The sequence below is a fragment of the Schizophyllum commune genome (assembly GCF_000143185.2).
Source record: "Schizophyllum commune H4-8 unplaced genomic scaffold SCHCOscaffold_3, whole genome shotgun sequence".
Classification (NCBI taxonomy): domain Eukaryota; kingdom Fungi; phylum Basidiomycota; class Agaricomycetes; order Agaricales; family Schizophyllaceae; genus Schizophyllum; species Schizophyllum commune.
The window spans coordinates 2153896-2166414 of record NW_026089540.1 but is presented as its reverse complement, the minus strand read 5'-3'; the positions used below and the strand labels follow the sequence as shown (position 1 = coordinate 2166414).

Sequence of the window (12519 nt, the reverse complement as noted above, 5' to 3'; positions counted from 1 at the left end):
TACAGTGGCTTCAACCAGACAGGAAACTACGTCACATGCGGAGACCGCCGAGGAGATCGGACACTACGGACAACATAGTAGAGGTGCCCGCCTATGGGCTAGCGCGTCTTGGTACTGCATAGTTACCTGCTGCGCGAATAAAATGCAGAGACAAAAAAAAAAAAAAGAAAAAGAACTTCGCACGTGCGCTCGGAGGCTCACGCTTGCATACACACTGGTGCAAACAAAAGATTCATGTTGAGTTCTGTCATCTCCAAGAATACAAGTCGTATAACAGTACATTGTCTTATGCCTTGACCTGACTTACTTACAGCGGCTCGATGTCGGGCACTGGCCCAAGAGGGACGATTCTGGTCGGGTTCACCTATGAAAGGCGTCAGCTCGAGATCATTATCCGACCAGAAGAGGGGATTGACGTGAGGGTGCGACCAGTAGTAGTGGGTCTTGATGTGGTCGAAGCGGGTGCTGGACTTGAAGGCATTGTTATTCCAGTACAGCTTCTTGTGCCACCTGCACAGGTCTCGTCAGTCATACTCGACGTGGAAAAGGGACATACAGCGACTTACTCGTTGATGGCGGGATATCCAGCTCGGATGGTGCGGAAGTTGCACTTGAAGTGACCGACGTAGACGGGGTCGAAGCGGATCTATATTGGAGGTGAGGCTGAAGCATGTCAGCACCGCCAGACAGAAGAGACGTACGATGGTCACCCAGAGGCGAATGTCCGCCTCGGTCAGCTTGTCACCCACCAGATATTCGCTCTTCGACAGAATTTTTTCGACCTTGTCAAGTCCATCGAAGACCTCGTTCACAGCCTTTTCGTAGGCCGACTGCGTGGTGGCGAATCCAGTGCGGTATACACCATCTGGGCAGGTGATTAGCGACCTACATATACCCAGCTATGAATGTACACTCACTGTTGATCTGATGGTAAACCCACTCGTTCACCTCGTCGATCTTTGAGCGCAGCTCGGTTGGATAGAAGTCCAGCGCCGCTTTCTCAGGAGGGAGCAGGTCATTGAACTCCGAGTTGAAGATGCGGATGATCTCCGAGCTCTCGTTGTTCACGATGGTGTGCAGCTTCTTGTCCCAGAGCACGGGCACGGTGAAGCGGCCGGAGAAGTTTGGGTCCGCGCGGAAGTAGAGGTCCTTCACGTGCGCGGACTGGTAGAGCGGATCGGGGTCGGCGGCGGGGAAGATGGACTCCTCGTCGTCCTCACGTCTGAAAGGCCAGCCGTCCTTTCCCATGCGAGGGGAGACGGCGGTGAAAGCTGGAGATGCGTCTTCAGATGAGTGCGATCTCGAGTACAGTGACGAACTCACGGATAATGTCCTCGAGACCCTTGAGCTTGCGCACAATCAAGGCTCGAGTGGCCCAGGCTGAGAATGCGTGTCAATACTTCGTAGTTGCTCTTGCTCAAACCTATCCTACTTACGACAAGCGTACGAGACATATAGATGATAGCGGTCGCGCTCTGGTGCGAACTTGCCACCCTTCTCGATGAAGTTGCGGAACGACGAGGCAGGGCGCACGAACGAGCCATCCTTATCGGTCTGAACGCGAGTCCCGATATCAAGCTGAGTCGTCATTGTGCGCTTCAGTTTGGACGGTTGGTAGCGCAGTGAGGGTTGAGGATGAGATGGGCACGCCAGTCGACGCGCATATGTACTCATGGCACGTGTGCCGATGATGTCAGGCGGGACTCGCGTACGGCCGACAAGCGCCCAGCGTCGAGTGAACAATGTTGTGCTCATGACAGATCTGAGAGAGGCTGCTGATTGAGCCTCAAGATATAGCCTGGGATGCGATGGGAAGACAAGGACGCTGACCGAAATGGTAGGTGTCAAGCGGAGAATTCTTCGTCAGCGGCAGGCAAATATTTGTGTCTGCTCATTGTCAATGGGAGAATATACCCGCCTTTGGATAACTTCAAGATACTGGATTGCATACGCGATGTAAAGGAGGTAACAGCAATGACGAATGATTTTGGAAGGACGAAACTGCTAGAAAAGAAGACAATCGCCATGGACGCAGAAGAGCATTGGTTGAACGTCCCGTTCAGTGCTAACGCGATTGAAGAAGCACAGTGGAAAGCATACATGGCCTGCTCATACAACATCGGCGGACATCGGGAGCGTCCAGTCACTAGGAATGTCGGTCTCGAAGCGCTCGAGACACGCCAATTCTGTGCCCTCATACACGCACCCCTGCGATCTCGACGCAACGACTTCCCTCACGAGCGCAACTTTGCTAGCACCCATTGGAGACCCTCGTGCGCTCCTGAACTTCATGACGAGATGAGTGAGCATCGGTAGACGTGCCATCGACCGACCACTGCCTGGGTCGCGTACAAGGATAGATATGAGGGACCGCGAAATGATGTCGACAGGGTTGTAATAGCGGATGTATGGGGCTTTCTCGATGCGAAGATGCAAGAGGGCAGGAAGAAGGTCGAGGCATTCTTCAAGAATACGCCACACGCCAGCGAGGCTGGTGAGCGTGAGGGACTGAAGCTGCCCACCCATGGACGACGAGCGCAACATATTGGCGAAGTAGCTCAGAAAACACGGGTCGTACCTGCGGGCGGACGACGCGTAGCCACAAAGAGAGGCCGATTTGAGATTTGGCATGGTGAAGACCTGGCAGACCCGCATTCCGTTCCCGGATGCTTTCAGATGCTCGAGGAAGGAAAGTTCTGTGCTCTCGAGTGTGGCGGAGTGAGCGTAAACCCACTGACTCGCAGAAACTCCGAGGTAACGTAGAGACGTACTGCAATTGGAGATGATGGGCAAATAACGAGCGAGGCCAACGCTGTGCATGCTGCTACACTCGATCTCCAGTCTGCTGATGCGCCAGGATGCAGGGAGCTGGAGCGGGACATAGCGCGGTGGTTTCGACATCTCGAGCCGCAGCGATGTGATAGGCGCGTCCGCGAGGGTGCCGAAATCCGCTGTCTCATCAACTGAGGCATGGAGGTAGTGCAGGTGTGATAAAGTTGGGAAGTGGTCGGGCCAGGGGTGCTTAGCAAAGCAAGCCGGGATGGTGTTGACAGTCAAGCTCTCCCATCGGTGCGACTGCGCGCAGAGCAAGACCCAGACCTGCTGCAGGGAGGCGGGGACGCTATTGATCGAATAAAAGCTCAGGCGTATGGAGAGAGGTATCTCCCTGGAGCGCAGCAGATGTGTTTCTATTGCCTTTTTCCAGGGGTGGTTGATCAGCAATAGAATGTCGATGTTGATGTATTTCCAGAGCTGAGGTGTACTCAAAGCGGTCGCGCGCCAGATCGAGCAGACTTTGGCAACGTTTAGAGACGAATGCCCTATGCAGTTGCGCTTCCACTTTTCCGTGAGAGCGAACTCGAATACGACGGACAGGATTTCAGGGGGGAGGCGGCGGATGGGGGAAAGCATGGCGGCGCTGAGAGCTTCCTGGTTTCTACTCTGCGCTTCTTGATGGACTATCTGCGCCAGTCTAGAGCACAGCGACACGATGTCGGACAAATTGCGTTCTCGGAGACGTCCTATGGCGCGTAGATCGTCCGTGATGTCTTGCTCGCCTCGTGCGTCGGGTACGACACCTGCGCGGAGGAGATCGTGATTGCTACGCAGGGCTGCAGTGTCCAAGACGAGCTGTGCGCCTGCATCTGGAGTTGCCTGGACCTGGATGGAGGATCAGCACGGCCTGTTAGAGCTTGGGCGTGTCCGTGCAGACTCACTGGCCCTCCTTTACTTTCAATGAGCGCGGTGAGACGCGATATGCCGTCCCTCAGTCGCCATATATCGTCAGAACTGAATCGTTTGCAATCCATCCTGCCAGTTGTAAGGCCAGCGTAGACGCTCGTCGATGTGGAAGGATAAGAAATCGACACCCTCAATTCCGGTCACATCCATGTGTCAACGGACGCTATCCACGTGGCTCTGGGTCCGAACTGAGCACAGTGTGCAGGCCGACCAAGCTTTGCGCTATGCCTTAAAGCTGCTTTAACCTAGACCAGGATGCTTGAGCAACGCGCATTTAGGCGCCCTAAAGTATTCGTCCATCCAGATTAAGAGGTATATTTAATCATGCGACAATGCTATTGACATGAGTAGAAGGTGAAAGGTTTGGTCATGCACTGAAACCAACAATCTTGTTCACGGCGGGCATCGCCAAGGGCTCTGGCTCTTCCGTTGGCTTCTCGTCCGTCGTGCGTTGTATCGACGCTACTGAGCTGATCGAATCTTCGTCGTCCGAAGCCGGCCGCCCTAGTCGTCCCAACATACTGTATCGGTTCACCTCCGAGTACGATGGCTTGTGTGATGGATGCGGCACCATTGTCCTGCTCGCCTCGTGCAGCTTTTGGACCGTCTCCGCGTTTAATTCGAGGTTGAAGAGGTCGATGATGTACCGCCGTACTGGCAAGCGGTAATGTTGCCCAGATATTGTTTGCAGCGCGCGATAGAACATGGCTGGCGATGAGAAGATGTCGTGGTATTCCGGACGTGATTTCATTCTAGAACGGTAGTTCAGTGCGAGATCTGACGCAAGAACATAAGCACGTACTTCGCTAATGACCGCGATGCTGTGTTCGCGATAACCGTATTGGCCAGGTTCTGGATGGCTGTCAACACCTCCAGCTCTTTGGGCTCCTTCGGCGGTAGCAGGCGTATCGTGCTGTCGCTCGATTGGTATTCCTCCCAAGGCGGCAGCTACGCGGAGACCTCAGTTCGCAACTTCGCAAATGAGCATGGCGAACGTACCGTGGCGAAGCGCTCTACATGCTGCGGCATACACAGCCCGGTCGGTAACCCGAGGGGCGATAATGTTGACTCCCATTCATAATCGTCCAATATCTCGGCGCCTTGCGATGTCGACGATATCAGACCGAGCACGAAAAAGCATGTCCTAAAAGTCTTCAGAACACGCTGACTGTCGCTTGAAGCAGGCTTACCCCCTGACGGAAGATATTGGCGACTGCTCCGCAATGTCGAGCACAGCGGGAATGATGTCCTCTTCCTCCAAGAATGGGAGACCGCCCTCCGTTGCACCGACGTTCCCCTATTGTTAAATCAGTCATCGCCTATTGCAGATATCCCGTCACACGCACCACTGCCCACAATATGCTCTTCAGCTTCGTGATGAGTTCAACGTCTTCGCCCTCTAGTCCGTGTCTCCTGATGAACTGCGAGAACTCTGAGAAGTGCCCCTTCTCCTGCAGGATCTGACACCCGAGGTCGGTTTTCGCCATCTCGCCGTAAAAGTGTGGCGGCACAGCGCCGTCGAAGGTCAGCTTGTCAGGGGTATCTTCCCCGTCGCTGAACACCTTTGACAGGAAGACCTCGACCTGGACGACGTAGTAGATATTCCGTTCCTGGTCCAAAATCAGCTTGGTGAGACGAGGCAACGCAGGCGACAGCGTACGTTGAACCAGATATCCATCTCGCGGTCAATGTAACCGGCGTCGTACAAGTATCGGAAGCCGATCGCCGTCGACATGAACCTGAATTATCGCAGTCGGCATTTACTCTTGCCCATCGCCCATGAGTCGGTCACGTACTTCAACAGCAACGGATGACCCATATCGCCCAGATGGTCGAGCGTCGGCCGCATCTCGACCACGAGTTGTAGGATGTCTTTCGACTCGCACGCATCCTCCAGAAAGCGTACGGCTAAGGAGCACACTTCGAGCGCTGGATCATACAGCTGTGTCACTAGCAGGCGCAGCGTCCACGCATTCGCGGTCGGTGAAGCTCTTATGAGATCGCCGAGGTGCCGCGTCGCGTAAAGACGGATGTGCTGCGATGCATAGGTAAGCGCGATCTCGGCAGAAGCATCGAGTGGACATGCCTTGTAGCTGGACGTGAGCGCCTTCGAGAGGACTATCCGAGGATGACCGTCACTATACCACCCGTCAGCGATGCTACAAGAATCATTGCCGAACTCGTACTCACATGCTATAGTCTAGATTCTCGATGATTCCCTTGATCAGATCCTCCCGACTGCGCAACTCGCTGAGATGATAGAACGCAGTGAAGACCTTGAACTTCTCCATGAGCCTGCCTTCATGGTCAACCCTCACATGTCGCGATCTCAGAGTCAGATAAGACGTACTCTACACCTTCCTTATGCCGACTTATGGTGCCTAGCATCTCGAGGTAGCCATAGGTGAGCGTCTCCGCAACCCGTTTTTTGGAGAAGATGGGGTCGCTGTCGGTCATGCCGTTAAACTATGGATGTCAACTGAGCAGGAATAGGAGACGCGGAACGAGTCACTCACCGGATCAAGCTGTGCGAAAGCCTTCACAATCTGTGTAAGAAACTGGTCCTCGTTGGATAGGTACCGCACGCCCTCAGCCGTCGACATGAGGGTATTCAGCAGCGAGCATCCAAGTCGGACCCATTTTTGGTTCGTCTGCTTGGTTCAGCGCAAGAACTTAGACCGGTTGTCCAACATACCTTGTTGCGCGGCATATCGGAGAACCTATGGCTGAAGGGATGGTAGAACGACATAACGCGTCGGATGAAGCGCACGCGGATGGCCTCCTCGACACGTTTGGGTACGAGGAAGGGCCCTTCGACGAGCTCAACGACGGTGTCGAAGTTCCACTTTGTGTGGTCCTTCTGCGCGAGGACCTTGGCGAAACCTTTCAGCAAGAATTACGAAGGCTCTCGGTAAAGCGCTATTCACCTGCGCCTCCACAAAGGTCGACTGGAACTGCTTGTCGTCCATGTTCATTCCCATCTTGAGCTTGACCTGCTCCACCTGTCGTTGCCCTCTGCGCACGGCGTCCTCCACCGAGTTTGCTCTATGGAGCTCATCAGCCCATTTTCTCGCGCAGCCAACACCCAAATACAAACGTGACCTTACCTCGGCCGCACCTGCTTCACACTCGCATTCGGCTCCAACTTCGTCCGATTTCGGTTGAAGCTGTCAATCGCCGCCAGTGTTGTCGTCCCGATTATCCGGAAATCCACATTCGACCTATCGGCCGCCATGCAGAAGATACGGCTAATGGCTTGCACTTTAGCAGCGGCGTTGAGGGGGAGGACGCGGTTGGCGAGGTGGAGGGTTTCGGCGATGAGGAGGGTGGCTTTGCGGGAGAGGTTCGAACCGGTAGTGGTTTCGGTGACCATGGAGGTGAGGGCCTGGGGTTAGGTTAGGTCAGTAGATACGTGACTAAGGGGTGAATACGCACTTCGAAAAGGCCAGCATGGGTGAAGACCATGATGAGGAGGCCGATGTACTGGTCCGTGAGCTTCTGGTAAGGCGCAACGACGGGCCGTTCGGTAGTTTCGGACTGGGCTTTCTCCGTCGAGTCCCGACTCTTGCGATACACTGGGCAACATGGTCAGCGAAGTAGTGCCACGTGAACAGCGACAGCGCTTACTAGTTAATCGTCGCCCATCGATGAAGGTCTGGTACCAGTCGGGTGCTCGTATGTTGAGGAGGTCGAAGAACATGTCGAGAATGATATCCTGAGAAAGTTAGCAATTATATGTTCGGCATTCCGTTATACTTACTCGAGTTTCCAAGGAGGGTAACGTCAACATGTCGATGAGAGATCTAATAGCACCCATATTGCCCATACAGAGATACATCAAGCCTGAACGATGTGAGCCCAAGGTCAGTCAATGTAGTTGCCACCTCACCGCTCCAGCTTCGTAGCAGCAATTGGACGATCTTCGCGCACCCTCGCATTCGATCAGCATGTTCTGTACCCTTCCCATATGCGTCCGTGATGGCAGTCAAGGCGATCTGCATGGCTTGTCAGCGACGACTATCATTTTTGTCCCACATCGACCATACCTCAATGTCATACCCCAGTCGTAAATACCTCCTCGTCTTCGGCGAATCCACAATATGCAGAAACGCCGACGCAATCAAGGACGATATCTCCGCTGGCCCGTCGCCTAGGACATGCAGAAGGAACCTAATCCCACCCGTTCTGGCTACCAAATCGATATCAATGAGCAGGATCTCCACGAGTGTTTGCACGCAGATCAGCCTGAATGGGTCTTCAATATGCTCCGCCACGGCGATGAACGCGCGCATGATGGATTCGGACAGCGGCACGCGCGGGGCGGACTCGCTGCGCTCTGACCCGACTTCGACTATCGTGCGGATGAGCTTGATAACCTGCTCCTTCTCGACGGCGCATTTATTGTCGCGAGTGAGGGACTTGACGATGTACCAGTCGAGATATTGCTCGGAGAGGCACTTGACGGAGTCAACGTCGACGAGAGCGTGCCGGATTACACGGTAGGCTGCAGCGCGACATTGCTTGGAACTGCGGTCTGCGAGCGAAGGAATGACACTGGGAGGGTGTGAGCGCCTGATGTTATAGACTGATGCCAAGTCTCAGAGCGGGTAGGTACGCACCTCTCGATGATCTCGGTGACATTGAGTTCATATCTGACGCGCAGAGTTTTACGCAGGATGTCCACCAGCTCGTTCATGACTTGAATCTTCTGACGGTCGAGATCGGGCGCAGAGACGGGCGATCCGGTGGAGGAAGACGCCGTGCCATTCGCCTGCGCGTCCAGCGCAGCAAGCTTCTTCAGACATGCCCTCGCATTCTGCAGTGCGTTCTTCGACTGATCAACAGCCGCTGCTATGCGCGTGAGCTTATGAATAGCAGCGAGGTGAGAAGGGAACGCACTCCGCTCGTCGGGCTGCGATCGCAGGGCGTCGCGCGATGGGCGCTTTTGCACGAACATCTGGTGCTTGGGGGCCGTGTTCGCCTGATTCTGGCGAGACTTGTTCAATGCGGCCTCTATATATCGTGTGTTAGTCGTACCGCACGCGCACATCGGCTAACAACGCACGCTGCTGCTCGATCCGCTTCACGATGGCATCTATCTTGCTTCGAGCCATTTCCAGCTCCGTTTCCACTTTCAGGCGCAGGGAGTCCTGTTCCCTCATCTAATCATCGTTCACTGGGAAAGGGAAACCGCGTACAGCCAAGTTCATGTTCAGCAGGTTCTCTGCACCCTCCTTAATGCGGTTTTCGAGCACGAGCCGTTCATTGAGTATGTCAAGCTGCACTACCACTTAGTCAAATAGTACGTATGTTCTGTGTGCCCCGCACCTGCTGGGCAGGGTCCCTGCCCTCGAGCGAAGCGACCAGGTCAGCGAACGTGAACGACTCGTTCTCGGAGGACGATCCATTGACGAGGGTGATGGAGGAGGTCCCCGTGGCGACAGAGCCAGTCATAGATGGGGCGGGAGGAGAGAGATGGATGGGCATCGTTGTCAAGTGCACCGGGCACGTCTGCTGAACGTCGGCGACGACCAGCACACCAATCACATCACGGACGGAATGAAGGCCCGGAGATCCGGTGATTATGTGGCGCTAAGACGTCACGCGTTCAACACCGACCGCCAGTCGTCCTCGACGTGCAAAGTCGTTCTGTCGACGCCGAAGTCTCCTCGCTTACTCATCCCTCCTTGCCTCGAGCGACACCACCAACCTCTCACTTTAATCTTGCTCTCGAGGCTAGAAAATGCCTGACGAGTACACCTCCACCAAACGGCGACACCGGGAGAAAGGTGATGAAGAGAAGAAGAGCAAGAAGCGACACAAGCACCACGACGATGACAAGGAGAGGAAGCACAAGTCTAAACGGAAACGCACGGACGAGGGGAAGTCTCACATACGCGACGATGACATGGACGAGGACGTTTGGGTCGAGAAGAACATCGACATGGAAGGGGAACAGGTGCGTAGGACATTCCCCTTGCATCTCAACTTTCTGCTCACTAGATCATAGCCACTAGCAACTGACATCCCTACTGCCGAGAGCCTGAAGCTGAAATCAAACGTCAATGACGTTCCCCCAGGCGCCGAAGTCCCTCCCAGCCGGCCTACCGAGTCCACCCTCAAGCGCGACGACTGGATGCTTATGGAGCCTGAGCAGCCCACAGTGCCTCAGCAATCCTCCACTATCCCCACCGCACAAGACGACTCTCTGACCGATGGCTACGGCGAACCCTCAGGCAGCTCGCGCACTCTTGGCGGCGGCGTCGACTTCTTCTCCAGCCTCGGGACTGAACATAGGAAGAAACCACCGCCGAAACCTCTGGATGAGAAGGTACGCTATTTTCTCCTTTCCACCTCTGTGCAACATCGCTAATGCAAGCCCCACCCAGCCTAAGATCAGCTCCCGTGAACTCAACGCCGACATGTTGCAGAACCCTCCACCGCCAGACGACAATGAGCCCCCACCGCCGCCCAAGAAAAACGTTCCCGGTGGGCCCGGCTCTTCCTGGCGCATGATGCGCCTACGCAAGGTCTACGAGGCTGCGGAAGAGGATGGCCTGTCTATCGAGGCCGTTGCCATCGACCGCTTCGGTAGCCTTGAAGCGTTCGAAGAGGCAAAGGAGGAGCGGAGGATTCTGGACGAGCGCGAGGGGCGGCGGTCTCAGCAAGGATACGGCTCCCAGCAGGGCAACGGCTCGCAGCGGGGATACGGCTCGCAAGGACGGCAGGGCTCAGGCGTGCAAGGCGGCGGCCCGAAGGGCATGATGTTCAACGACCTGCCATTGAGCGGTGCCTCAAGCCGGAGCTCATCCTTCCGCAAGCCAGGACAGGATAGCAGCGTCCCTGGCACGCCTTCGCCACCCGCGAATCGGCGCCTCGACTCCCTCCGGCTACCTTCCCAAGCAGGCTCGAAGCTCGCGCAGTCGCACACGCCGATTCCGAGCGTCATGACACCGCCGGTAGGCGTTGGGAGGAGTGGGAGCAGTGGCGGTGGAAGCCGCGCAGGAGGGAAGCGCGCGATGTCGCCGTCGTCGCTCAACAAACTGCAAGCAAAGGTGTTGCGGGCGAAGTTGATGGGGTCGCCGGACGCGGAGGCGCTGGAGAAGGAGTACGAGGCGGAGCAAGCAAGGGCAAACGGCGCGGATGACGGCGACGACGGTGGCCAAAGCTCAGGCGTACGCACTCAGGTCGAGGTGCTACCCACGCTGGACGGGCGCGGTCGGTTGTATGATGTGGGTTTGGGCAGGGAGGAGCCCGAAGCGGAGAAGAAGTCGGGGAATAGAAAGAAGAAAGAGAAGGTAAGCATTAGTCTTCATGCGTCATATATAGGGTGCATCTCGCTGACGGTGGCTTCGTTGCAGATAGAGACCAGAGATCCCAAGACGGGCGAACTTATCAGGATCAACGCGGACGATGATGAGCTCACGTTGGGCGAGATGTTGCGGCAGGAGCGCTTCGGTGCCGGCCAGGCTGACCAGAAGGACCTTGACGCGCAATTCGCCCGCGCCATCATGACTGACGGCAAGTTCGAGGTATGTTTATTCCTCCATCACCCTGCCACCCTCCCTCAGAGCTCACCCATTCCCCTACAGAACGACCTCGACTACATCGACGACAACGCCGAGAAGCTAGGGCGCCAAAAGATGCGCACCGACGCCATGAAGCGCCAGTTCGCCATCCACGACTACAAGAAGACGCAGCAGGTCCTCTCCTCCTGCATCTACTGCTATGGCGCGGACGACTCGCCCCCGAAGGCGCCCGTCGTCGCAATGGGCACGCGCGCGTATCTGGCGTGTACAACGAGCGAGGAGTTGGTGCCGGGGCATTGTCTAATTGTGCCGATTCAGCATCATTTGAATATGCTGGAGGCGGACGACGATGTGTGGGATGAGGTGAAGGTGAGTGGGAGTTATTACCATCGCGTTGTGGGCGAACCTGACTTTCGCTTCATAGAACTTCATGAAGTGCCTAATGCGCATGTTCGCCGAAGAGGACAAGGGTGTTGTGTTCTACGAGACCGTCATCTCGCTCAAATGGCAAGCGCACACCGTCATTGAGTGCGTCCCTCTGCCCTGGGAGCAGTTCGAGGTCATTCCGGGATACTTCAAGGTGCGTTTTCTCTTCCCTCAACCTTCGTATACCCTTCATCTAATTCAACGCCTTCCACTAGGAATCCATCCTCGCCTCCGAAGCCGAATGGTCTCAACACAAGAAGCTCATCGACTTCTCTGCTCGCCCGGGTGGCTTCCGGCGCGCCATGGTGCCCAACCTGCCCTATTTCGCTATCCAGTTCGATTACAAGGGCGAGAAAGGGTATGGGCACGTCATCGAAGGCGGGGCGACGGCAGACGGCGACGAGGAGGGCGTGGAAGAGGGGGAGAAGGGGGGTGGGGAGTTCCCGAAGTAAGTTTCTGTTTCTTGATGTGGCATCGCGAGGTTGGATGAAGTGAAATGCGCTGATGCTAACGCGCACCCACAGATACTTCGCTGGGGAGATCATCGGAAACGTCCTTGATCTTGAGCCGAGGAAGTGGAGGAGGCCGAAACGGATTGACTTTCACAGCAATAAGCAGAGGGTGGCGCAGTTCAAGCAGAAGTACGACCAGTTCGATTGGACGCCGATGATCGGGCAGTCTTGAAGCGTTGTGTCATTTTGACCACCACATCTATGTGTATAATACATGCCGCAGCTACACACTCATACGATGGTTGTGTAGGGATTGCCAGTCGTATCGTTGCTCAAGAGTTACACCGTCCAGTGACGAGGTCAGGTGCCGG

At 55.6% G+C, this 12519-nt stretch overlaps 4 protein-coding genes across 4 annotated transcripts; 1 reads left to right on the top strand and 3 right to left on the bottom strand.

The window, feature by feature from the left end:
- Positions 1-215: 215 nt before the first annotated feature.
- On the bottom strand, positions 216-1842 carry SCHCODRAFT_02615640 (uncharacterized protein). The gene is made up of 7 exons (XM_003033862.2): positions 1437-1842; positions 1324-1380; positions 918-1271; positions 702-865; positions 567-646; positions 417-510; positions 216-364 (listed from the first exon to the last, which is right to left on the bottom strand). Exons 1-7 carry the CDS (start codon positions 1753-1755, stop codon positions 308-310), a joined length of 1125 nt encoding a protein of 374 aa, XP_003033908.2. The 5' UTR covers positions 1756-1842; the 3' UTR covers positions 216-307.
- Positions 1843-1866: 24 nt separating this feature from the next.
- SCHCODRAFT_02569644 (uncharacterized protein) lies at positions 1867-3855 on the bottom strand. The gene is made up of 2 exons (XM_050343824.1): positions 3717-3855; positions 1867-3660 (listed from the first exon to the last, which is right to left on the bottom strand). Exons 1-2 carry the CDS (start codon positions 3807-3809, stop codon positions 2110-2112), a joined length of 1644 nt encoding a protein of 547 aa, XP_050201730.1. The 5' UTR covers positions 3810-3855; the 3' UTR covers positions 1867-2109.
- Positions 3856-4034: 179 nt separating this feature from the next.
- On the bottom strand, positions 4035-9277 carry SCHCODRAFT_01293612 (uncharacterized protein). Its single transcript, XM_050341390.1, has 24 exons — positions 9070-9277; positions 8940-9020; positions 8807-8891; positions 8641-8754; positions 8361-8592; positions 7788-8295; positions 7631-7736; positions 7502-7584; positions 7369-7456; positions 7177-7316; positions 6849-7126; positions 6669-6786; positions 6437-6613; positions 6258-6392; positions 6092-6207; positions 5932-6036; positions 5828-5879; positions 5538-5776; positions 5402-5480; positions 5088-5351; positions 4932-5038; positions 4741-4885; positions 4544-4689; positions 4035-4493 (listed from the first exon to the last, which is right to left on the bottom strand). The coding sequence occupies exons 1-24, from the start codon at positions 9226-9228 to the stop codon at positions 4109-4111; spliced, it is 3942 nt and encodes a 1313-aa protein (XP_050201729.1). The 5' UTR covers positions 9229-9277; the 3' UTR covers positions 4035-4108.
- An 83-nt stretch (positions 9278-9360) lies between these two features.
- On the top strand, positions 9361-12499 carry SCHCODRAFT_02615633 (uncharacterized protein). Its single transcript, XM_003034438.2, has 8 exons — positions 9361-9700; positions 9752-10072; positions 10131-11039; positions 11103-11273; positions 11334-11639; positions 11695-11850; positions 11912-12144; positions 12221-12499. Exons 1-8 carry the CDS (start codon positions 9485-9487, stop codon positions 12378-12380), a joined length of 2472 nt encoding a protein of 823 aa, XP_003034484.1. The 5' UTR covers positions 9361-9484; the 3' UTR covers positions 12381-12499.
- The last annotated feature ends 20 nt before the right edge of the window (positions 12500-12519 follow it).